Source organism: Physeter macrocephalus, chromosome 2 (assembly GCF_002837175.3).
Source record: "Physeter macrocephalus isolate SW-GA chromosome 2, ASM283717v5, whole genome shotgun sequence".
NCBI classification, from domain to species: domain Eukaryota; kingdom Metazoa; phylum Chordata; class Mammalia; order Artiodactyla; family Physeteridae; genus Physeter; species Physeter macrocephalus.
In genome coordinates this window covers 132,403,851-132,429,918 of record NC_041215.1, presented here as the reverse complement: position 1 = coordinate 132,429,918, position 26,068 = coordinate 132,403,851, and the positions used below count along the sequence as shown (strand labels likewise).

Below are 26,068 nucleotides of genomic sequence, written 5' to 3'. Positions count from 1 at the left end.
TCTATTTCATTTATTTCTGCTCTGATCTTAATGATTTCTTTCCTTCTGCTAACTTTGGGTTTTGTTTGTTCTTCTTTCTCTCGTTCCTTTAGGTGTGAGGTTAGATTGTTTATTTGAGATTTTTCTTGTTTCTTGATGTAGGCTTGTATAGCTATAAACTTCCCTCTTAGAACTGCTTTTGCTGCATCCCATAGGTTTTGGATCGTCCTGTTTTCATTGTCATTTTTCTCTAGGTATGTTTTGATTTCCTATGTTTTGATTTCCTCTTTGATTTCTTCAGTGATCTCTTGGTTATTTAATAACGTATTGTTTAGCCTCCATGTGTTTGTGTTTTTTACGTTTTTTTCCCAGTAATTGATTTCTAATCTCATAGCGTTGTGGTCAGAAAAGATGCTTGATATGATTTCAATTTTCTTAAATTTACTGAGGCTTGATTTTTGACCCAAGATGTGATCTATCCTGGAGAATGTTCCGTGCGCACTTGAGAAGAAAGTGTAATCTGCTGTTTTTGGATGGACTATCCTATGAATATCAATTAAATCTTTCTGGTCTATTGTGTCATTTAAAGCTTCTGTTTCCTTACTTATTTTCATTTTGGATGATCTGTCCATTGGTGTAAGTGAGATGTTAAAGACCCCCACTATTATTGTGTTACTGTCGATTTCCTGTTTTGTAGCTGTTAGCAGTTGCCTTATGTATTGAGGTGCTTCTGTGTTGGGTGCATATATATTTATAATTGTTATATCTTCTTCTTGGATTGATCCCTTGATCGATATGTAGTGTCCTTCCTTATCTCTTGTAACATTCTTTATTTTAAAGTCTGTTTTATCTGATATGAGTATTGCTACTCCAGCTTTCTTTTGATTTCCATTTGCATGGAATATCCTTTTCCATCCCCTCATCTGTTAACCTTATGGGAGTTCCCTTGTATGTTATTTGTCGTTTTTCCTTTGCTGCTTTCAATAATTTTTCTTTTTCTTTAATTTTTGCCAGTTTGATTACTATGTGTCTCAGCGTGTTTCTCCTTGGGTTTATCCTGCCTGGGGCTCTGTGCTTCCTGGACTTGGGTGGCTATTTCTTTTCCCATGTTAGGGAAGTTTTCGACTATAATCTCTTCAAATATTTTCTCGGGTCCTTTCTCTCTCTCTCTCTTCTCCTTCCTGGACCCCTAGAATGCTAATGTTTTGCATTTAATGTTGTCCCAGAGGTCTCTTAGGCTGTCTTCATTTCTTTTCATTCTTTTTTTCTTTATTCTGTTTCCGCAGCAGTGAATTCCACCATTCTGTCTTCCAGGTCACTTATCCGTTCTTCTGCCTCAGTCTTCTGCTATTGATTCTTTCTAGTGTAGTTTTCATTTCAGTTATTGTATTGTTCATCTCTGTTTGTTCTTTAATTCTTCTAGGTCTTTGTTAAACATTTCTTGCATTTTCTCGATCTTTGCCTCCATTCTTTTTCAAGGTCCTGGATCATCTATACTATGATTTTTCTGAATTCTTTTTCTGGAAGGTTGCCTATCTCCACTTCATTTAGTTGTTTTTCTGGGGTTTTATCTTGTTCCTTCATCTGGTACATAGCCCGCTGCCTTTTTATCTCGTCTATCTTTCTGTGAATGTGGTTTTTGTTCCACAGGCTGCAGGATTGTAGTTCTTCTTGCTTCTGCTGTCTGCCCTCTGGTGGATGAGGCTGTCTAAGAGGCTTGTGCAAGTTTCCTAATGGGAAGGACTGGTGGTGGGTAGAGCTGATGTTGCTCTGGTGGGCAGAGCTCAGTAAAACTTTAATCCGCTTGTCTGCTGATGGGAGGGTGAGGTGGGCTGGGTTCCCTCCCTTTTGGTTGTTTGGCCTGAGTCGACCCAACACTGGAGCCTACCCGAGCTCTTTGGTGGGGCTAATGGTGGACTCTGGGAGGGCTCATGCCAAGGAGTACTTCCCAGAACTTCTGCTGCCAGTGTCCTTGTCCCCACGGTGACCCACAGCCACCCCCTGCCTTGGCAGGAGACCCTCCAACACTAGCAGGTAGGTCTGGTTCAGTCTCCTATGGGGTCACTGCTCCTTCCCCTGCGTCCCGACGCGCACACTACCCTGTGTGTGCCCTCCGAGAGTGGAGTTTCTGTTTCTCCCAGTCCTGTCAAAGTCCTGCAGTCAAATCCCACTAGCCTTCAAAGTCTGTTTCTCTAGGAATTCCTCCTCCTGTTGCCGGACACCCAGGTTGGGAAGCCTGATGTGGGGCTCAGAACCTTCACTCCAGTGGGTGGACTTCTGTGGTATAAGTGTTCTCCAGTTTGTGAGTCACCCACCCAGCAGTTAGGGGATTTGATTTTACTGTGATTGTGCCCCTCCTACCATCTCATTGTGGCTTCTCCTTGTCTTTGGATGTGGGGTACCTTTTTTGGTGAGTTCCAGTGTCTTCCTGTCAAGGATTGTCCAGCAGCTAGTTGTGATTCTGGTTTTCTTGCAAGAGCGAGTGAGAGCGCGTCCTTTTATTCCGCCATGGTGGTTCCTAACAGGATGATATTTTTAATTGGTAGAAGAGTTCTCAACAGGTAAGCGTCAGCTTTTAGGCCTGAAGAAGGCTCTGGAGGCGGAGATAGACCTGGATGACAGAGGTCATAATGTTGGTAACTGTTTTCAAGTGAGCTGGTTTGCAAAGGTGGGCTGAGTCTCACTGGAGAGGGTGCTGGAGCACCAAGCTGTGGGTGCTGACGAGCCAGGGGCTGGTGCCAGGGCTGTAGCCTCCTTTGCTGTACCAGCTGGCTCAGAGGGCCTCTGGTCTGCTCAGAGCTGTGTGCTATCACTTGGTAAATGTGTGAAGGAGGTCAGGAGGCCCTTTTAACAGGTTCTCCATTCCCACAGAAACCACATGAACCCTTACCAGGGCCCAGGAAGTAAGTAGGCTCCCTGTCTAGGAGGCTCTGGCTTCTACTGAGACCCTCGTTTACAGAGGATGTTGGAGGACATAGATGGGCCTCCATGTTCTGAAACTCAAGATCCAAGCCCTGGTCATTGTCTCCTCAACTTGAGGTGGGGGTGTTGGGTGAGACCAGAATGCGGGAGTGGCTGGTCGAGTGCTTGCTTTAAATCCTTTTAGTAAAGGTGTCCTAGAAATAGTCTGGTGTTGAAAGGGGCCCATTCCAGAGGACTCCTTTCAATACAGGGTGTTTTCGACTCCCTTAAAAATGTAGGGGCTTCCCTGGTGGCGCAGTGGTTAAGAATCCGCCTGCCAATGCAGGGGAGACAGGTTCAAGCCCTGGTCCAGGAAGATCCCATGTGCCGCAGAGCAACTAAGCCCGTGTGCCACAAATACTGAGCCTGTGCTCTAGAGCCTTCGAGCCACAACTACTGAAGCCCACGTGCCACAACTACTGAAGCCCACGTGCCTAGAGCCCGTGCTCTGCAACAAGAGAATCCACCGCAGTGAGAAGCCCTCGCACCGCAACAAAGAGTAGCCCCCGCTTTCCGCAACTAGAGAAAGCCTGTGCGCAGCAACGAAGACCCAACACAGCCAAAAATAAATAAATAAAATAAATTTTTTTTTTAATTAAAAAAAAATCTAAACGATTACTGCAAAACTGAGGAACTGGGCTGAAGATCCCATCCTGCTCACTTCTGTAACACTGGTGTGGAGAAGTGGCCCCAGTGAGGACTTGCTTTCAGATGATGGTTTTTATTTCAGAAACCTCTTTATCAAGTTCTGCATTTTTCTGAGGTCACTTGTCTTTGGTTGGTGTTAATGGTAGCTGCTCCATGGTGGGTGGCCCTTAGGGTCTGCCCTGCAGCACCAGGGAGCCTGTGCAGAGCCTGAGGGAAGGGAGCTCTAAGCTTTCCCATTCGGAGACTCAGGCTGCTGTGACATCAAAACCCATGCCCCATCTCTTACAGAGGAAGATAAAAGCCTTAAAGTAGTGTTAGAAGTTAAATATTAACTACTAAGAATGAATTCAAAAATGCCGAATGGGTAAAAGAATTTAAAATAAATCTGATCCACTTAAAATGACTTAAAAATCAGTTTTTACATGATACAAGTGAGTGCTTGCAGGAGGCTGAATTCCATACCACTGAGAGCATGGAGATGAAACTAGTCAGCCTCAGGCAGGGCTGGTCAGTCTGGGTTCCCATCAAGAACAAAATAAGCAGAAATCCAGACTTTTTTAAAAGCAAGGTAACACATGTGAAAAGCCAGGAAATAAAAACATTCCTTTCCTTTATTCCATTAATCCAACAGTTTCATTCCAGGAAGTAAGTCAGGAGAAAGCCGTGTACTCATAGATGTTCATTGCAGCATCATTTGTGATTGTGAAACTTTTAAAGGGATGTAGGTGTCTGCTAGCCAAGGAAATTTCTATTAGATTGTAATCTCTTTGCTTGGAGACTGTTTAGCTATTATAGAGTAATTACAGAAACTCTTAAGGAGAGTGGTGCAGAAAGGAAGAGAAAGAATGCAGTCAGCTATGGGCCTTGTGCATGGGTCACCCTCCTAAACAGCGTGAGGAAGATGTTAGTCTTTTACAGACGTTGGAGAGCCAGGGTGTTCGGGTGCCAAACAGCGTGACCCCAAAGCCCGTGTATTTTCCTGTCACATGAAAAACTGCTTGTGCTATGAAGTTAAAAGTGCAGTGGATAAATTTGTCGGGGTGTTTTCACATGACATATATGAGAATATTAACGTGCATTTAGAGTAAGCAAAATGAGCGCATTTGCATTGCCCATTGGCAACAATGTCTTTTCCTCCCTGTGTTTGTGAAACATGATTTTACTTTTACATTAATAGTAAGAAAAAAACGGTGCATGTACACAAAACTGAATTTTTTGATGAAATAGAAGTATCTACACAAGTTTTTGGTCTCTCCCCATGGTTTGTGCAGATTGAATGATTTATACTGAGCATTAGTCCTATACTGTATTTAGCATAAACTTTGTTGCTGGAACTTTTTTGATCTTTCCGGAGGGATCAGTGGGAGGTTGTCACATAGCCACAGCACAGCTGCCACCTGGCTGGCAGCGATTGTAAGATGCTGTTCCAGTTTCAGAGAGGTTTAAATGCGAGAAGAAGGAGTCTCGGAATCCGTGCAGACTTCTTCTGAAAGGGGAAGTACGTGTGGCCCTGAGTTTTCTCTTCCTGTACTCAAGTGGAGTTGTTCTCCTGAGCAGAGAGGAGAGATTGGTTTCTAAAATGTTAACTCTAAACCGCAAGGTCTCAGCTTTGGGGCTCAGGGTTGAAACCCAGTAAGTTGACAGTTATAGTAAGTATATTAGGGTCTTTTAAAAGCTGCTCTTTTTTGGGGCGGGGGTGGGGGGGACGGATTCCCTGGCGTTCCAGTGGTTAGGACCCCGCACTTTGGCTGCCGAGGGCCCGGGTTCAATTCCTGGTCAGGGAACTAAGATCCCACAAGGCGTGCAGCACAGCCCAAAAAGAAAAAAGCCTTTTCTTTAAAAAAAAAAAAAAAAAATTATAAAGAAATCATTAGTGAATACCTGAATATCTTCTGAGCCTTTGAAGTTTCCATACATAAATATGTTGATCCATGTTGAAAAGTAGGGAAAGTGCGGCATCCTCACCATCCCCAGCCGCCTCTCTCCCATTGGGCTCCAGTAGTGCTGTGGCGGGCAAAGGGTGCTGACATTCGGTTATGACCCAGTTCTGCGTTGCTTGGCAGCCCAGGAAAGACGCCATGGTTGGCATCTCACAGCTAGTCACGAAACGATTTGATTGTTGGGAATGCTGGTGTCTGTGGTTATGATCTGACATTTCAAGCTGGGACCTCTGATTGAAAAACCCCTAGGAGTTTTAATAGTTTATTTAAAGAGTCCTGATGTTTCCTTTTATTTTTTAATTTTTTTTTAATCTTTGGCTGCGTTGGGTCCTCATTGCTGCGTGTGGGCTTTCTCTAGTTGCAGCGAGCGGGGGCTACTCTTCGTTGCGGTGCGCGGGCTTCTCATTGTTGTGGCTTCTCTTGTGGAGCACGGGCTCTAGGCACGTGGGCTTCAGTAGTTGTGGCACGTGGGCTCAGTAGTTGTGGCTCGTGGGCTCTAGAGCGCAGGCACACGGGCTTAGTTGCTCCGCGACATGTGGGATCTTCCCCGACCAGGGCTCAAACCCGTGTCCCTTGCATTGGCAGGCAGATTCTTAACCACTACACCACCAGGGAAGCCCCTGATGTTTCCTTTTATATTGATAAATTATGCCTCTGGTGAGCCTGTCTATTCTGACTTGAAATAGGAGACTGACTTTCAGAGACATTGGTAAAATCCAAGATTTAAAAATTTTGTAACTTGATATAATTCAGACTTACAGAAAATTGCAGGAACAATACAGACCGGTATCTTTAATAGAGCTTATATCAAGAAGGTCCTCTGGGGCTTCCCTGGTGGTGCAGTGGTTGAGAGTCCGCCTGCCGATGCGAGGGACACGGATTCGTGTCCCTGTCCGGGAAGATCCCACATGCCGCAGAGTGGCTGGGCCTGTGGGCCATGGCCGCTGAGCCTGCACGTTGGGAGCCTGTGATCTGCAATGGGAGAGGCCACAGCAGTGAGAGGCCAGTGTACTGCAAAAAAAAAAAAAAAAGAAGGTCCTCTGATTGCCCCCTGCCCCTTTTAAGTTGTGTAATTAACAGCTTAAAATATGACTAGCCTCAATAAAGAATACAGATTCAGGAAATTTCTACATGTATTTTTTAAACACTTGGGAAAAGACAAACGTTATTTTTCTATAACATGTAAGATAAACGTGACAGCACAAATCTGATAATAGTAAATAGATACCGTTAGTATATACATTGTTCTTTTCCATTTCACTGGCTAATAAGACTAAATACAGATATCCTGTCTATTTGTATTCTGTATACTTCCTGTAGTAGAGCCTTTACTGAGTACTTTATTATACAGTTTTTGTATATGCTTTTTTTTAATTGAAGTAGAATTGACCTACAACAGTATGTTAGTTCCAGGTGCACAACACAGTGATTTGTTATCTCTATCATTACCAAATGATCACCATGGTAAATCTAGTTACACCTATCACCAAAGTTACTACAGTATTAACTGTACTCCCCGTGCTGTATACCTTTATCCCCGTGACCGTTTTGTAGCTGGTAGCTTGCACCTCTTCATCTCTCACCTTTTTCACTCAGACCCCCACTCCCACCCGCACACAACCACCACCTTGTTCTCTGTGAGTCTCTTTCTGTTCTGTAAGGTGTTGATTTGTTTTTTAGATTCCACGTATAAGTAAAATCATGTGGTATTTGTGTTTCTTTGTCTGACTCATTTCACTTAGCATAATACCCTCTACGTTCATCCATGTTGTCACAGAGGGCAAGATTGCATTCTTTTTTATGACTTATATTCCACTGTATATATGTACCATGTCTTTATCCATTCATCTATCATTGGACGCTTAGGTTGCTTCCATATCTTGACTGTTGTGATTAATGCTACAATGAAAATAGGGGGGCATATATCTTTTCAAATTAGTGGTTTTGTTTTCTTTGGAAAAATACCCAGAAGTAGAATTGCTGGATCGTATGGGGTTTCTGTTTTTAATTTTTTGAGGACCCTTCATGTTGTTTTCTGTAGTGGCTTCACCAACTTACTTTTCCACCAGCGATGTACGAGGATTCCCTTTTCTCCACATCCTCACCAACACTTGTTCCTTGTTGTCTTTTTGATAATAGCCGTTCTGACAGGTGTGCAGTGATCATCTTATTGTGGTTTTGATTTGCATTTCCCTGATGACCAGTGATGAGATGTTGAGCAGCTTTTCATGTGTCCATTGGCCATCTGTATGTCTTCTTTGGAAATATGTCTATTCAGGTCCTCTGCCTGCTCTTCCCTTATTTTGAGGGCGTGGTCATGTGAAGTGTGTACTGTGGTGTTGGATCTTCCATTTATTTTTTCATTACCTTTTTTTTTTTTTTTTTTTCTTTTAGTTTTATTGGTGGTGGGAGGTTTATCCTCTTCCTCTTGATACCTCACCCCAGGCAATACCCAAAGATAGGCTTTCTGGGTGTTTCCCTGAGCTGCTCATCCTTTTGTCTTTGAGTGTTCCTGACCAGATCTCAGGGTGTTTGGAGAAGCTGGCTCCCTGGCAGTTTGCCGCTGACTCTTCCAGTGTGGTGCCCTGGAGGTTTACCCTGGTTGTGTTCTCTCCCTTAGCATACACTCACGGGACACAGCGGCAAAGTGCTGTCTGCCAAGTTCCTGCTGGACAATGCGCGTATTGTTTCTGGAAGTCACGACCGGACCCTCAAACTCTGGGATCTACGCAGCAAAGTCTGTGAGGAAATTCAGTCTCTCTGTGTCTATGAACGATTAGATATTAACCTCAGAGGTGTTTGTTTCCACATTAAAGCCTGCATTTAGTATGATAAACTTTGGAAGTCCAGTCTCATGTTGAGTGGCGCTGATGTAGTGGCTGTTTTTCAAGTTTGAAGCTTCATTTAAATAAGTAGTTCTGATTACTTAGGGTGAGAGTGCAGCAATGTTATGTGCACAGCCGCAGAGGGGCCTCTGCTTGATTATTCACGTTCGGTTTTCTTTCAGGCATAAAGACGGTATTTGCGGGATCCAGCTGCAATGATATTGTCTGCACAGAGCAGTGTGTGATGAGTGGACATTTTGACAAGAAAATTCGTTTCTGGGACATCCGGTAAAACACCCAGGAGCTTGGTGGGGAGGCAGATGGGAGGGTCTGTATGTGGCAGAACTGTGATGGTGTCTTGTGTGTGGGTTGTGTTTTTAAAATCCCTGGAAATGGCAGAAATGAGCTCCAGTCCACATTATCTTCCCAGTTTGATATTCTTTACCCTGAAGTAGACGGTCACATTCAGCAGTCACCTCTGAGCATATGCCCTGTGTACTTACAAACAGATGAACAACTAGGTTGTTAGGTGGTTTCAAGTGTAATCGAGAAGACAGACACACAAGTCTACAGGGTGTGTTGAAGTAGGGCCAGGAGCCCTTGTCCAAGGATGTTAGAGACCGTCTGTCAGGATGAGTCTTGAGAAGTGAGTAGATTTCACGTTGCAGAAGAGCCACTGAGGGACATTCCAGGCCAGAACAGGGCAGTCTGGCAGGGCAAGTCAGGCGAGGGCAGAGGAGACTAATAGGGTGGGTTGGGTTCAGATAGCTGCAGGCTTTGGACACCATTGGTAGATGACTTGATCTCATAAGCCGTTGGGTGTTTAGGGAAGGATTGCTTCATGAGAGTGTGGTAGATTACCTTGGTGGCAGTTTTAAAGGGTGTACTGGGGAGCGGGAAATCAGTAAAGCATTGAGGATCTGAACTCAAGGCAGTGGAGGGAGATGTGAGGGGGGATTTGGACGGGGTTTGTTACAAGTTGGATGTGGAGGGTGAGGAAGGAGAGAAGCAAGATGCAGAATAAATGACAGATTTAGGAAGAGGATGCAGTGAACATGTTCAGAAAAGGACATAAATTTGAGGTTTCTAATAGACATTTGGAAAAACAAGTTTTGAGAGGTTGGTTGGGAGAAAAAATGAGACGTCCTCACAGGAGGACTTTGAAGACATGAGAGTGCATTAGTGAGAGCCCACGTGTGAAGCAACGGGAGGGCAGTACTTAGGGAGCTGCCCAAGGAGGCAGAAGGGGGAGAAAGCTGGAGTCCTGTTGCTGGGCCAAGGGGTGGGGGGGGCGGGCAGAGGGACAGGAGTCCTGTGAGGACGAGGACAGCTGAGTAGGAGGTAGGGAAGTGGTGATTAGTTTCAGGTGTACTGGTTGGCAGAAATTTGCACCGGGAGTAAGGAATTTTAGAGCTAAGCTGGATGTTAGAAGGCTCCTCCTGGTCTCCCCCCTAATTTGACAGATGAAGACCCCAAGTCCCAGGGAGGTGGAGCGGCAACCGTCAGATAAACTCTCCTACTTGGTTATGGTTTGAGGTAGGAAATCATTTCATCGAAAGTTTACGACGGAATGAATGACTCCAGAAGGGTCTGTACCTCTTTGGCTGTATCACCAACAGGGCCCAGCCCAGGATTGCTGAGCACAGACCTGGGTGTGGACCACGGCCCAGAGGAGAACTGGGAGAAGAAAAGGAAGGAGAAGGGGTTGCCAGGGTGCCCCAGTTCCACATCTGGAGGCACCAGGATGAGTTACTTGGAGGGTCCCCGAGCTTTACTTTGTATGACAGGAAGCCTGGAGAGTCCACACGTTTGTCCATATAAGGCAGCCCAGACCTGCTAAAGCGGTTTATGTCCCTTTGGATAAGTTGAAATGATAAAACTGAAGTAATACTAATTAAATAGTAGCCCTGCTTAGTTCATGCTGATCAGAAGCTCTGATTGGCAATTACTGTATCATTTCAGAAACAGGCAAGGAAATTAATCCTTACCAGTTTTAGAGTTCTAGTACAACTACTGATAGAATCTATTGATGGGAAAATAATAAGAGCCAGGGCTGAGATTATTTGTGTGTGGTTGGGAGTGCTTTCACCGTCCTTGAAGAGTATTGCATTCTAGTTCAGCTGCCTTTTCTCCTTCCTCCTTTTCTCCGTGGCATGCCATCCTGGTTGAAATGGGGAAGTTCTGACCTTTCTGTGTTAGGTTTTCTCAGACTTTCCATCTTTTTCGTAGATCAGAGAGTATTGTCCGAGAGATGGAGCTCTTGGGAAAGATTACTGCCCTGGACTTAAACCCAGAAAGAACTGAACTCCTCAGCTGCTCCCGAGATGACCTGCTAAAAATTATTGACCTACGAATAAATGCTGTCAGACAGACATTCAGGTAACTGCGGACACTCTGGTTGGGTTTCATTTGAGTCTTGCTGATTTTTCTGAGGGTTGTGAGAAGGCCAGAAGCCTGACTTGCCCTCACATCCCAAGTTTGCATGGACTCTGGGGGTAACGGTGCCCTGTCGTCTGTTTCAGCGCGCCGGGCTTCAAGTGCGGCTCCGACTGGACGAGAGTTGTGTTCAGGTTAGTGGTGATGCACCTCCTGTCCCACCCCGCGCCCGCAACGTGGTTCACCTCAAAGGTTAGAGCAGAGGCATCTTCCCCCTGGGGAAACGAGCTACATCTGTACGGTGTCTCCACGTGCGCAGGTGTCCAGGAACGAAGCTGCACGTTCAGTCCTAGAGGTCACTGTCACTGTTTCCTTCCTTTCTAAAGTGTCCCTTCTGTGATTGAATGAAAATGTGTCCCAATTCAAAAACTAATAATGGCTAGTTGGTTTGTTCTGGGTATATCAGGTTCACCTCTCTTTACTCATTTACATAAGAACTCTTTGAGAGCTTTTTGGGAAGGGTGGTGTCCCCTGGAACAGAGCAGAATAGGCTCTCTGGAGAGGGGGTGGTTTCCACACATGGCTCTTCTCCCAAATACATTGCTATGGTCAGTGCCAGTATCGTGGAGAAGCTTCTCTACAGTCGATGCTTCCTTCCTTTTCTGCTTTCGCTGAACCATATAACGAGGCAGTCCATCAACTGAAAGAAACCCTTCACCATGTGGGGGGTGACTTTGACCTCCCTTTGTACTATGTTTGAGTCTGAGAGATGGTTAGGGACTTGTGGCCCCGGGAAGTAATGCAGCGGCACCATTTTTCATTAGCTGGTGAGGCCAGACGATAGGGTGAAGCGGCTTTGGCCAAAGCGGTTGTGAAGAGCATCTTCTGGTTTCTGGGTACACGGGAATGGTCACGTGTTTGACTCGTAAGTGAAGAGTAAACATGACTTCCTGGGGAGGGGTCCGGGAAGACGCTGAGCTGGGGGTGGGTGGTAGACGGCGTTTCTTGTCTTATGTGTCCTGCAGCCCTGACGGCAGTTACGTGGCAGCAGGCTCGGCCGAGGGCTCTCTCTACATCTGGAGCGTGCTCTCTGGGAAAGTGGAGAAGGTCCTTTCAAAGCATCACAGGTAAGATGTCAGCCCCTCTGAGGTAGTGAGCAGGCCTGTGACTTCATCCCAGGGGTCATGTCTCTTCGGGCATGGACCCGAGTCGACCCCATGAGGGCAGTGTCCACTCACGTGCTCTACTGTGAGCCAGGTTAGTGGAGGGAAGCTGGGGCCCTTCTCCCCGGGCAGCAGACAGCAGCGTCCTGCTTATTTATATTACAGACCGTTCCAGCTAGAGCAGTTAGGGTATGGCCACTGGAGAAAGGTTAGAGCCCCACGTTCTGTCTCTCGTCATGTGGTACCTCCTGTCTTCCTCCTGCCCCTTCACCGCTCCTCCCTCTCTGGCTCCCCTTCTCCCCCTTCTAAACCCCTTTCCTCAGGAAATCGGCTGCTTGTAAACACCGATTTTCACGTGCTTTTTACTTTCATCCAGGCCCCTTTTCCTCTCGGCTTTGTTGTGTCCCCCAGGCCCAGCTGCTCTTAGAACCCAGGCCCAGGGCCCTCCGGGACCGCCCCTCACCGCCCTCCTGTGTGGTGCTTCCCCGCTTCTCAGCCAGTCGCCCTGAGGTGCTCGTCAGAGGCTCTTTTCTTAACTCAGCTACTCCCTTAGGGTAGACTTCATAAGGCCTGACTCCTTTCATTCCGAACTACCTTCTAGAATCAAGGCAGGGTTCCTCCAAGTTCTTTCGCTCTCTAAGTGCCTGTCTGTGCGTGGGAGCCGCACCGGCGAGTAAAACGGGCACACTGGGACAAGCCTGACGCCCTGATGGTGAGGGAGCCCGGCGCTCGGCCCACGGATGTCTCACCCGTGTTCCACCCTCTCCCTTTGAAGCTCAGCGATCAACGCCGTGGCCTGGTCACCTGCCGGCTCCCACGTCGTCAGCGTGGACAAAGGAAGCAAAGCTGTGCTGTGGTCAGAGTACTGAGGGCACCTCGTCAGGAGAGAGCGGATCAGAAGCTGGAGGGGCATGCGGGCCCCACGGCTCTGTCCTGGCAGGTGGCGCCTGGGCTGTGGCTTTGACCTCCAGAGAAGAGCCCGAGCCGTGGGGCGCAGTAGCCTGCCTGTGAGCAGAGCTCCCGAGGGTCGTGGCCGAGGTCCCGTGGCCTGAAAGAGTAACACTGAGAGAAACCTGACGCTGCGGTCGCTCAGCAGAGGTTCAGGTTCTTGCCTTGATTCAAGTGGGAAACACTACTGGCTCTGATCTTGCATACCTCAGCGGGGGGAGCGTGGGCACCTGCTGGCTTCGTCCCTGGGCGGTGGTGCCGCAGATGCCCCCTGCACCGGGTGTTGCTTCTCCCCCTGTGCTTTCTCCCGTCCTCCAAAGTGGGTTCTGGCCTGATGAATGTCCTGTCACCTTGGGGTCGTTTTCCCAGGGAACTTGCTTTAATCATGCATTAACACAAACCCAGATGGGATTACCCCTGCCCTCAGGTAGCCCACAGGGACGGTGGGACTGTGGTCCCCCCGCTGGTCTGTGTCTTTATTACGAGGCTCTTACTCTGATCTCACCTGATCACTGTTGGAATTCCCTTAGGTCTCCTAAACTGTTCTTAGAAAGCAACTGTTCTTCAAAACGCCTTCCTCCCGCCCCCCCAATTCTACATATCTATCTCTTGGTCAAGAAGTAAATCTCAATTTGGTTTAAAAACAAAAAAAAAAATTGGCGGTGGGTAGAAGAAGTGCACAACCCTTTTTCCAGAGAAGCGGGTGAGCTGCAGGAATAGACTGTATTCCCGGATCATCTGTAGCTTCTCAGAAGGTGGGCCGCCCCCTTCCTCCCGGCTGTGCTGGGGTTACAGTTGCTGGTGGTGTGGGACTGGAGGCCTCCAGTGTGTTATTACCCTGGAGCCAGTAGTTCCAGGTCGCTGCCCCTTCGCCAAGCCTATGTGCAATACCCGCTCGGTGCTTTAGTGCAGGAAGCCCATTCCAGGAAGCGTGGGAATGCCGTCTTTCGATTTCGGGACTTGCGAGCAAGGCCGGGAAGAAACTAGCCTGTGCATTTTTTTTTTTTTTTAAACGCTTGTCTTTACCATCTTACTCGTTTATAAAATTCTAGTTCCTTGAATGACTGAAACACCAATATTTTTATCACTTACTCATTCGCACTTTAATTTTCTTCCTTCCAGACTTGCTCTCTGGACATGTGTGGAGCGGGGCTCACGCAGGGCGAGGACGGGCTGCGCGCTCCCTCTCATGCTGCTGGCGGCTCCGTTCTCCCCTTTCCCTGCCCTCGCCTCCCCTTTGCAGTTTGCTGTTCAGAGAGCTCGTGCTGAGGGGAGTTGAAATTCACAGGCCAGGGCATGTCTTTTATTTATTTAATTATGTTGCCCAACAGAACTTGATTGTAAATAAAAAAGAAATCTGTTATGTACTTTTCACACTCCATGCCTCTTGGTAGTTATTTTATTCTTCTTTATCCTTAAGGGCAAAAAGCTGTTTTTCTTCGTTTGTTTTCCTGGTATCCATTCATTTGTAAATGATGGTTAATACTGTCCCCGTGCCTTTCCTTATTGTTCATCATTTAAGCCCAAGGTATTACTGTCTGTAAACATCAGCGTGCCAGTTTCACGTCATTTGCAAATCTTGACTGAAATCGGAAAAGGGTCTCCTCGGAATTTCGCAGCTGTGCGGTCTGCTCCGCGCTGCAGCAGTACGAGCTCCCGGTCCCTGCGCTGCACGCTTTGTTCACAGGATTGATAGTGAACCGTATGTGTCTCCCAGCCTCCAGGCCTCTTCTTTGCTGAAGGGGCATGAATTTCCTCATTGAAGAGTGATTTATTTGTAGCAGCTCAGATATCTAGCAAGCGGCCGTGGGCCATAACAAATTAGGGTCTCCCTGATATATCCCACCCCCACCCCCAAGGACCCCTGTCCAGCCCATTACCAGACAGTAGCGCAGCAACTTGAGTCAGGATTCCATCATGATCTGGAGTCTCAGAGGCAGCCAGCAATCTCCAGAAAGCGGAAGGTGGGGATCCTGTTGCAGTCACCTTCAAGGAGGTAAGTCTCATTCTTCAAAAAGGCTGAAAGCAAGCATTGTCGTAGCCTCTGATTATCCTGGGGGTTTTTTTTTTGACCTTGAAGGGAAGCACGACTGCTCTCTGCTCTTTTTTTTTTTTTTTCTAATTTATTTATTTATTTTTGGCTGTGTTGGGCCTTTGTTTCTGTTCGAGGGCTTTCTCCAGTTGCGGAGAGCGGGGGCCACTCCTCTCACTGTCACGGCCTCTCCCGTTGCGGAGCACAGGCTCCAGACGCGCAGGCTCAGTAGTTGCGGCTCACGGGCCTAGTTGCTCCGCGGCATGTGGGATCTTCCCAGACCAGGGCTCGAACCCGTGTCCCCTGCATTGGCAGGCAGATTCTCAACCACTGCGCCACCAGGGAAGCCCTGCTCTCTGCTCTTAACAAAGGTGTTTCAGTTTGAGATCCATACTGTAAAGCTCTCTTCAGGTCACCTGACTGCCAAGGCTAGGTTACAGGTGTGGCTTCCATTGGGTGGAACATACTTCCAGCCAGCTCATGGTCTTCATTTTCTTTTTCTCAGATCATCTGGGACCCTCCAGTGCTGCTGGTTTCATTGGTCAGGGTGGGAGGTGGGCATGGGGGTTTTTAACTTCCCAGATGAATCCCCACTGGTTAGAGCTGGCGTGCTCCCCTGCAAGTGTTGTGGGCTTTGATCCAGACATTAGCATATCTCAGGCTGAGAATTAAAGACTTAAAATTTATATTCCCTAGGTTGTTTCCTAAAATAGTGTGATATATCAAGTTCTGTGCCTTATTCATTCTTATAGCACATACTGTGCACACATTCACTTTTATCTTTATCTTGTGAAGCCCCGATGCATCTTTCGTATCACAGCACTAAGATATTTTGTGGGGACACTGGGGCAAATGGATGAAGCTGCTCTCAGCTGGGAGGGGCCAGCCCAGGCCCCAGGGGCGTGTTTGTTGGGAAATTCCAGGGTTTGGAGTGTACCAAGGTGTGCAGAGCTACTGTGTGTCTTCACATCTATAGCATAGCCGTGATCAATCGTGATCTTGGGGAATCGGACAATTTGAAATCCAGACCTGAAGCTCACCTTCTGCGTGGAGCACCGGGAGAGAAGGGTGGCAGTGATGAAACCTCGTGCCAGACTGCCTGCCAGGCTGCAGAAAGCACAAATGGTTGTTTTTATGTGATGCCTTGGGTAGTAATAAGCTATGGCGCTCAAATTCTGTCAGATCCGAAGTGTATCCCATTTCTCAAATGGGGGGAAGTTTCCCAGCGAAGCAACAGGCTGTTCCGGAGTCCTGGCCCCCAGGTGGGCATTGGTGCCCGGGGGCATCCACCTCACCTGCTGCCCCATCCAGCCCTCCATGTGAGCCAGCGGGAGGGAAGTGCCTCTTCGCGGGGAGGATGAGCTGCCCCTGTTTGTCTTTATTCCACTGCGTCTTTTCTCTTGTGTCTTACTGTAAGGCTCATTCTCACTAGAAATCCCAAATTTTCAAGCCAATAAACTTTGGAAATCTTGAATAAAGTGAAACATATCTGTATTTGCATAGACTGTGTAGAAACACGTAGGGTGTGTGGTACGTGCCAGTAAAAGATTGGACTCTGATCCAGAGAACGATTCTTGCCTCCCTCACCTCAGCAGAATTGGATTCTCTCGCCTCAGGGAGCTCTGGTTTCCATCTGTGCTGCTGAACTCTTCCCTGAGTTCACTCCAGACACTTCTCCCATCCTCTCTGTGCTCCGGCCATGGTGGGCTCTTCCAACGCTCCCTGCCCTTACCCATCTTGCTGGGGGCCGAGCTACCCTCTTCTAACCCTGAGTGGCAGGCATGATGGGAACATCCATGTCTCGGGGTCCAGAACCCGAGGAGGCGAAGGAAACGCCAGTGTAGCAAGTCCCCGTGTACCTACCTGCCACTGAGTACTATTGCCAGAGTACTTTACAGCAAGGTTCAAGCATGTCATTCTTCCCATGAATCGGCACTCATCCCAACCTAATAAGGACACCATGCCGTAATTACACCTCACGGAGTTAACAGTGACTCTGTCATCCACTATCCAGTCTATATTCAAATTTTCCTGATTGTTTCAATGTTTTTTATGATTGGCTTGTTTATGATTACAACCTCTCAGAACCAGGTGGTTCTAAGAAGTCGTAAGCACGAAGTCTCGGGATCAACCATATCCTTGACATCTTGACATTCACGTAGTGCTTGGCACAGAGTGGGTACTCAATAAAGTTTTTATCTCGTAGAACTGAATCAGCAAAACAAGTGAATCAGGATCCAGTGAGCTTTTTGCTGCGTAACAAACTGCCATAACATGGAATGGTTTAAAACAAGTACTAGTTCTCCTGATTCTGTGAGCCGGCATAGCCGGCTGGATTTGGGGAACTGGTAGAGGGTGGCCTCACTCGTATCTGGCTGTTAATGTGCCATCAGCAAGGGGAACAAGGATGACGCAGCAAGAAAGCAAGCGTCTGTAGGACCAATTGTCGCTCTGCCTGGTCACCTTCGTTACACCCCATTGGCTAGAGCAGGTGGCCCGCGCAGCCCTGCCTCTGAGGGGGGCTGCGGAGCAGCGTTGGGGCAGGGAAGGGAGTCGCCCTGGCGGTTCTGGCAACTGATGTGCCACGCTGGATTTGGTTGACTTTCCTCATGTAAAGCTCTCTTTCCCACGTGGGAATGTAGCCCTGGGGATTGCTGTGTGCCAGCTCGGGGGTTTTGGTCTGCAAATCCTGGAGAAGGACCTGGAGAAGGACCTGCAGAAGGACCTGGAGAAGGACCTGGAGAAGAGAGCAGAGGAATTCAGGCTTTGGGCTTCATTTTTGCAGAGAAATGGACTTCAGAGACAATGGGTAGGTATGCTTGTGAGCCAGGCCCGTAGGAAGACAGGCTGTACGCGGTCTAGTTTCTAGATAGAAAGCCGTACATTCCATTGCTCCCTGGAGTACGTGCCCAGGTGCTTCTAAGAGGTCAAAAGCCAGAAGTCTCAAGATCAACCATATCCTTGGCATCTTGACATTCACGTAGTACTTGGCACAAAGTCTTTAGTAGAATTGAATCAGCAAAAACAAAGTGAATCGTAACCAGCTAAAGGGAAGAGTAAGAGGGAGAGTAGTTTAAAAAAATAAGAATAAACCACTCAGCAAGGGTAAATATTGTTTCCTAGGAGTGTTGTGTATGTATGTGTGTACGTACTGGGTCACAATGTAAAAAATGTATTTCTTTTTCTACTATTTTCAAATGTACTGAGTTGAAATTCAGATAACATAAAATTAGTCATTTTAAACTGAACAATGGCATTTAGCACATTCACAGTGTTGTACGAGCACCACCTCTACCTGGTTCCAACAAGAAAGGGTATTCCTTAAACTGGATTAGTGTCCATTTCTCTTCCAAACTTTTGATCGACAGCAGTTGATCTGTCTGTAGAAAAGCGCCGGCCCTCGTCTTGCTCAGCTTGGGCTGCCATAATGAGATACCGTAGCCTGCACGGGTAGATATCATAGACCTTGCATTTGTTCATGCTATTGTTACTTCTTTAATAAACATCATTGAAATTTTTAAAAAAGAACAAAAAAACCGTAGCCTGAGTGGCTTAAACAACAGAAGTGTCTCACACTTCCGGAGCCTGAAGTCCGAGCGGCAGGCACTGGCGGGGTAGACTTCATCCTGAGGCCTCACTGCCACTAGGCTGTGTGCTCATGAGACTAGTTTGTGCGCAAGGAGAGTGGAGATCCTGTCAGATCAGGACCACGCTGATGACCTCATTCAAAGGCCCCACCCCTAAATACCATCACACTGGGCGGCAAACGGGCTTCAACACGTGAATCTGAGGGGACACGTTGTGTGTAACAAGCTTCTCCAGAAGGCTCTGCCTAATTTTGCTCAACTTCAGGTGTAAGCAGCTCAGTTTGTGGTCAACTCCAAGTTCATTACCATCGAAACGGCCTCTAGCGTCGGGGCCCATGTGGCAGGACCAGAGGGTGAAGGAGCTCTCACCTCAGAGAGGACGAAGGAACGTCCATCAGGATCCTTTTCAAGGCCTTGTCTGCACATTTGATGCATTTCCCTGACCCTGCAAGCCAGGGCAGCTCGTGGGCTCCCCTTCTACAGATGGAGAAAAGGAAATAGCAGTGAGGCCAAGCTCGTTTCTCGAGATCGCAGTGGATTCGTCAGAGAGCGACGGATCCCAGGACTCCAGTCTGGGGCTGTTTGTACAACTTGCGCCTTCTGCACAGAAACCTGGAGCATTGAGTACCGTGTCGGTGTGATGCTTCAAGATGGACATTTGAAATCTCTCTGGGTGTGAGAGGGTTCCAGTGCCCATGAGGCTTGAGCACCTGTGTTCTAATCATGAAAGACTGACGTGTGGAAGAGATTGGATTAACTTGGAGCAACGCAGAGAAGTAGAAGGGAGGCTGATTTCCATCCTCACAAAAAATTTTCTCACACTTCATGCTATTTCAAAGAAAGGTGGTAGTGATTTCCCTGTCCCTGGAAGCATTCAACAACTTCTGTGGCTATTACAGAAGAGCTCAAAGCAAGGGATGGAGTGTAGACTAAATGTTTTTCAAGGGCCTCTGCCCGTTGGGTTGCATTTATGATTTCAGACATTAGCCAGCCCAGCCCATAACAACAGCCCTCTGTTCCTAAGGTAGATTGACTAAGAGGTACGTGTTGAAATGAGGGTGGCTTTTAAAAGCTCTGATTCCCTGGCTCTCTGCATAAATACAGTAGCCTCAAACTTGTCAAGTGCTCTCTGCTTCAGTAAAACTAAGGCAAGGTTTTCATTTTGTAGTTGACGGTTAGCAGACTGAACCAGTTTTCCTCATGCATGTGCCCTAATAAGCCCCTAAGACGATAACCTAGCCCCAAAACCCCTAAGCTTCTTAGCTGCATATCCCGACCCCCCACCCCCTCGAGCTGGTGCTGCGTTTGATGTTGGGAAATGAAACACAGGACTCGCAGCTGCTTCTCCACTGGATGCCGACTCCAGAGAAACAAGTATTGTATAGCCAGTGAGTGGTTCTTAGACTTTGAGAATTAATAGACCAGTAAATTTCTAAAAGAATTGTAAAAAGAGGTGGATAACTTTTTATTTTGGCCAAGTAAGGATTTTTTTTTCTAAATTGCCATCTACACTCATCTCTATAAAAGGAAGGACACTTTGTCCTTATGCTTAGCAGCTGCATTCTGACATTTATTGACTGTCATGATGTCTGCAATTTACTTTCAAATGGTTCAAAAGGAAAAAAGCAATAGAGACAGATGAGCACATGCAGCGAGATGTTCATTGTCGAATCTCCGTGTTGACTATGTAGGTGTTTATTATACTATTCCAGCTTTTCTCTGTATGCTTAAATTCATAATCAGTGGTAGGAAATGCAAAACTCATGGCAGAAGGCAAATCAGTGGTTACCTGGGACCAGGAGTTGACTGAAATGGGTGCCGGGGAACTTTTAGGGGTGATGGAAATGTGTCTTGATCATAGCGGTGGTTAAAATCATCAAACCACGCACTTAAAACGGGTAGACTTGGTTGGATGTGAAGTATATCTCAATAAAGATCGGGAGGAAGAAGAAGGACATTTTAATATTTAAAAGCTTAAAACTTCAAATTAAAAAAAAGAAACATTTAGAACTTCATAACCTTAGAACAAAGAACAGTCCTTTATACTGAATACATTTGGTTCTATGAAAAGCTGACAACCGTGTCCTCATTTTTCTCATTTCTCCACCAGGCAGAGAAAAACGCGTTACAGACCAGGGGCTGCGAATGACTACCAGAGACTACCGTTGCCAAAAAGAGTGAGAGGTCTCGCATGCAGCCCACCCCGGATTCTCCTACCTGCCCAGCATTGGCGGGTCAGTGACTGAGACCTGCACCCTTGGGGGCCTGGCGCTAACACAGCTGCAGGAGAACGGGGGTCCCAGTAGCACCCACAGCTCAGGGCAGCCCTTCCGATGGGGACGCTGGATGAAGGGCCCCAGTCATTTTTCTTCCTTTTTTTCCTCTCAAGGGACAAGAAAAGATTTCTTCAAAACAAAACCTAACATTCCCTTCACACAGACCACCAGTGTCAGCTCTTTGGTGTCTGTCCTCGTAGATTATGCATATAGTGTGTACGGTAACACACGTGTGCTCACGTATATCCATACATAGACTTGTGTGTTTGCAAAATGTGATCATACTGTACATACCATCCTATGACCTTCTTCATTCAGTCACAATCTCTACCTTCCTAGGCCAGTAATTTCCATCCTACCTGTCAGAGCTCATATGACGTATTACTGATACATTATTAGACCATATTCAGATTTTCCCAACAGGCCAGTAATGTACTGTACATCCTGTTTGTCCAATTGGGACCACGCAGTACATCTGGATGTTGAGTCCCTTAAGTGTCTTAATCTAATGCATCTCTTTTCTATGACATTGACTTATGAAAGAGATCAGCCGCTTTCTACATTCATCTGGTAGCTCTCTTGTGGTCTCATTTAGCTATTCCTTGTATTTCCTATAAACCAGAAGTGATGTCTAAAGGCTTGATGGATTCCAGCTGCTGCAAGGTGACACATCACATTGGTTGACACCATTTGTGATGCTAAGATTGACATTGGACTGTGGCTGATCCCGTGTTGTATAGTTTGGCTTGCACCTTGTGAAGAGTCATGATCCATATGGCAACACTTTGGTGTCATAGGAGTAGCCATTTCCCCTTCCACTCTTCACCTAATGATTTTCACACCAATAAAGAATCCTTGTCTGAGTCGATAATGTCATCAGTATTTTAAAACGTAAGTTTTACTATTATTCAGCTATGTCCGAGATCAACAGATCTGGAGACAATTGCCATTGAAAAGATAGTTTGTTACAGTTACCAAAAAGAGGGGGCAGACCATGCGGGGAAGCACCAGGGCCAGTCAGGAGGTAGAAGGATCAAGGAGAAAACATGGGCAAGAGTTCTTTTGTGGTTTCCATGGGAAAGAACTGGTGAGATAGGATAAGCAGACTTAAGATTAGCTATTTACTTCAGCAGGCCCTGGAGTGCAGGGGCTGTCTCCAGTTGTCTGATACCTGGCCCCAGGGAGATTAGGGCAGGGCAGTAGTGGCTCAGAGTGTGAGAGCCCAACAAAGGAGGAAAGGAGGCCTTTGGGGTGTATGGGCTCTGAGTTGGTTGGTTTGCATATGAAAAGCAGTCATTTATTCTCTCCAGGAAAGAGCTAGCCCTGGGATGGCAGTCTCTCCAGGGTCAGCAAAGCCTCAGATGTCAAAGCATCAGAATTACAGAAAATAAAAAGGCATGATTAATACCATCAGAGTTTGTCAAATGATGTTTTTCCAATTCTATCATTCCCTTTGCATTTATTAGCTGGCATTCCTCCGTTAAAAATTTTAAAAGTTTTCTCCCTTAGAAATTACAATTTTTCCCAACTTTAGCTATTGCCAGCCATTATACTGTTGCAATCCAGTGACTCATTGGTTTGCTCAAAGTCCATTGAGGCCCTATCCTAGATCCTGGAGATGGGATAGGAACAAAACAGGCATAAATCTCTACAGTCCTGGAACTTATGTTGGGGTGGGGGGACAGAAAATGAACAAGATAAATTATCTTGTATGTCAGATGCTGATAAGTGCTACAGAGAAAGGTAATGCAGAGAAGGAGGACAGAAGTGTTGGGTGAGATGGTACACAATAGGATATAGATGGATAGGGTGACATTGAAGTAAAGACCCAAAGGAATTAAGGAAGTGAGTCAAGTGACTATCTGTGGGAAAAGTGTTCCAGAAGAGGAAACAGTAAATGCAAAGGCCCTGAGGCAGGTTTGAAGAAAAGCAAAGAGGCCAGTGAACTGGAGCAAAGGGGGCAAGGTGAGAAGAACAGGAAGAACAGGGCCCAGATCATGCAGGGCCTTGCAGACATTATCCAGACTTAGGTGGGAAGCCACTGGAGTGTTTCGATAGATGCTAACACCCCAAACGTCACTTTCTGCTTAGACTGGCTTCACTCCCAGACACCAGCTCAGGTCCAGTACATATATGTGTTAGTGGCCACACCATCCTATGCATTCATTCCCTGAGTATTCTGTTCTGGGCACTGGAATACAAAGATAAGGGAAACAAAACGGCATGGATCCCTGACGTCGTGAAGCCTAGAGTCAAGTATGGGAAGAGAGACCGTAAAATCATCTCCTGTACAAGCATCGAATGCAATAGTGCCTCCAACCTAGTCGGAGAGGTTGGGGAAGGCTCTCCTGAGGAAGTGACTCTTGAGCTGGAATCTGAAGGATGAAAAGAGTCAAGGAGGAAAGGAGAAGGGGATGGTTCCAGGCAAAAGCAAACAGCGGGAGTGCGGTACAGGGAGATGGGGAATGGCAGGCAGAGGCTCGAGCGTGTGGCTTTAAAGTTGTGTGCCTGTAGCTGAGAGCAAGGCGAGATGCTGAGCAGGGCGGTGACTGCTCAGGGCTTGGAAGCCCCCTTTGCAGCATGGAGAAGGATGTAATCAGACCAGGAAAACAAAGGGGCTGGTATGGACTCAAGAGGCAGTGCTGGGTATGGGAAGACTAAGATTCTGGAGACACTGGGAGCAAATTGACAGGACTCGTGATGTAATCAATAGCACGTAGGGTAGAGGAGAGGGACGTGACTAGTTTGGCTTGCATAACACCAGGGTTTATCTTGAGGCTGACGTTTCTCCTTGACCTTTTTGTTTATATCCCCACCCCCAAGGTTGCATTAGCTGCCTGCTGAGTTTAATCAATTTGGTTGAGCTCTTGAAAATCCCTTCTCCTGGTGATACCAGGAGTGAAGGGATAATCAGTCTATTTCCAGAACCCAAAGTGGGTTAAGATAAAATAGCTTTCATTTAGCTGTCATCCCTCCCCCAAGCCTTCCCCACTCAAGCTTGACAGCCCTGCGCTGGGAGCCCCTCTGGGCCCTTGTCTAATGCTTTGAACTGCTGAAACTACCATTTCGCCCGTCTCAGCACTAATCCAGTTGCCACTCTATTCCTTAAATGGGATTTGGCTTCTAAACATTGAGACCTGGGTGTGGGCACCCTCTCCAGATTCCCTACAAATTCCCCACACAGTCAGCCAGGGCCCAAGTGGGGTCATCTGGTTAGACGGAGCAAGGGCTGGCTGCCTGCTCACCCCGGAGGACACAGAGACCCTCTCCTCACCTCCTGGGACCGTCCCAGCTGGTTGCCCAAGGTATGTGGTCACCCTCGAACAAGCCTTCTCAGAAACTCAGGGCAGGGCACAGGGAAGAGCCAGGGCCAGGAAGACTGGCATTTTCGTGTAGTCAGTCTGTCCCAGTTTCACCTTTTCTGTGCAGTTTCCATGGACGTTGCTTGTTAAGGAGCATGCTGAATTCCAGACAGCTCAGACGGCCTCTTTGTTGTGGGTAAAGCTGGGGGGTGGTGAGAGATGGCAGGAAAGGGAAAGCACTGCTTAGTATGAATTGCTGAACAGAACTTTGGGGGATTTAACGTATGTTTTAAATGATATTCGTGAAGTGGTTATGCTGTGGTTTGCAGGGACTTTTTCTATTTTAATTGCCATAATATATCGTCAAGATAGAATTTTAAATTCAATCTGGCTTAGTGTGACGATACCAAGGCTTAGTCTCAAAGTAAACCCTTCTCATTGGAATCTATCTGGACGTCCTGGTGAGCTTTGCTGAGAAATGTCTGAGGCTTATCAGGAAAAATAAAACACCTTTAAAAAAAAAAAAAGCACACTGTAGTAAAATACAAACTAGACGAAGGCCTTATTGAGTCAAATGTGGATATTGAGGCAGGTAGAAGGAAATGTCTGATGGATGTACAGCATCTCATGTATGGGTTTTATTCACAGAATGTTCTTGACTTTATATTTAAGATGATTTTCCCTTTTCCTAGCCCTCTGAAACCTGACATAACACCCCAAGGGGAAGAAACTGCCAGGGACAGATAACATGGAGGCCAACGTGCAGGACAGTAAGTCTACACCAAACCACGTTATTTTCAAGAAGATCTCCCGGGACAAATCGGTAAGTAGTACAGAGGTGAGGGGCTTAGTAGTAATCATTTTTTTAAAAAAAGGAGATTTTTCGAATAGACATAATCAACATCAAAATCTTATGAGGTTGGGCTTCCCTGGTGGCGCAGTGGTTGAGAGTCCGCCTGCCGATGCAGGGGACGCGGGTTCGTGCCCTGGTCCGGGAAGATCCCACATGCCGCGGAGCGGCTGGGCCCGTGAGCCATGGCCGCTGAGCCTGCGCGTCCGGAGCCTGTGCTCCGCGGCAGGAGAGGCCACAACGGTGAGAGGCCTGCATACCACACACACACAAAAAAAATCTCATGAGGTCAATGGAAGCTCTATGTCTATTTTCCATCTCTGTCTGAGATGGATGATAAATCAGATATAAATGAATGAGTAGATTGCAGAAATATAAATTCTCTTCCATCTCAACAAGACTTTAGTCCCAAGACCCTTAATTTTCTCCTAATCTCTCAGTCCCCAACCCCTCGCCTCCAGTTTGACTTCTTTTCCTAGCCTTGAACCCATGACTTAACCATTTCACACATTGTTTGGTCAGTATCTATAATTTACTTGACCCTTTTTCTATCATCTCGCCTAACTGCCTGGTGAAAGCCCTGATGCTGGATCAATGCAACTCTCTACCTTCTGTCACCCACCCCAGCTGACGTGCTCTCAAAGCTTGCTGGGCCTCCAGGGCCACTGGATAAGGGGGCATCTCCCGCTGCTCCCTTTCTGCTACTCTGCGCTGTGGCTGCATGGCCACCAATATCCAGGCACTCTGCGTATTCGGCAGGGATGACGCCATTGTTGGCTCCATCGGGGGCACGTTAGATAGTCTAGATGTGCCAGTGAACTTCCTGGCCTGGGACACGCTATGGAGAGCCCACCCCACAGCCTCCGAGGATGGGGTCTCCTCGCTCCACTCAGTGGATTCTTAGGGGCTCATAATCTAGTTCAGCACCATCCAATGCAAGCCACCTATCTAATTTAGAATGCTCTAGTAGCCATGTTAAAAAAAGTAAGAAGGGGCTTCCCTGGTGGCGCAGGGGTTGAGAGTTCGCCTGCCGATGCAGGGGATGTGGGTTCGTGCCCCGGTGCGGGAAGATCCCACATGCCGTGGAGCGTCTAGGCCCATGAGCCATGGCCGCTGAGCCTGCGCATCCAGAGCCTGTGCTCCGCAACGGGAGAGGCCACAACAGTGAGAGGCCCGCGCAC

At 47.2% G+C, this 26,068-nt stretch overlaps 1 protein-coding gene and 1 non-coding gene across 2 annotated transcripts in view; both read left to right on the top strand.

The window, feature by feature from the left end:
* ATG16L1 (autophagy related 16 like 1) overlaps window positions 1–14,219 on the top strand; it is a 34,409-nt gene extending 20,190 nt beyond the window's left edge. Inside the window, exons 10-15 of the mRNA XM_028497154.2 lie at window positions 8,149–8,269; window positions 8,536–8,641; window positions 10,583–10,732; window positions 10,876–10,923; window positions 11,755–11,856; window positions 12,668–14,219. Of these exons, the coding sequence (XP_028352955.1) occupies window positions 8,149–8,269; window positions 8,536–8,641; window positions 10,583–10,732; window positions 10,876–10,923; window positions 11,755–11,856; window positions 12,668–12,761 (621 nt within the window). The 3' untranslated portion in view covers window positions 12,762–14,219. The remainder of the gene's footprint in view (window positions 1–8,148; window positions 8,270–8,535; window positions 8,642–10,582; window positions 10,733–10,875; window positions 10,924–11,754; window positions 11,857–12,667) is intronic.
* LOC112065158 (small Cajal body-specific RNA 6) lies at window positions 5,515–5,757 on the top strand. Its single transcript, XR_002891880.1, has one exon. It is a non-coding gene; the product is annotated as a small Cajal body-specific RNA 6 (non-coding RNA).
* Window positions 14,220–26,068: the final 11,849 nt, after the last annotated feature.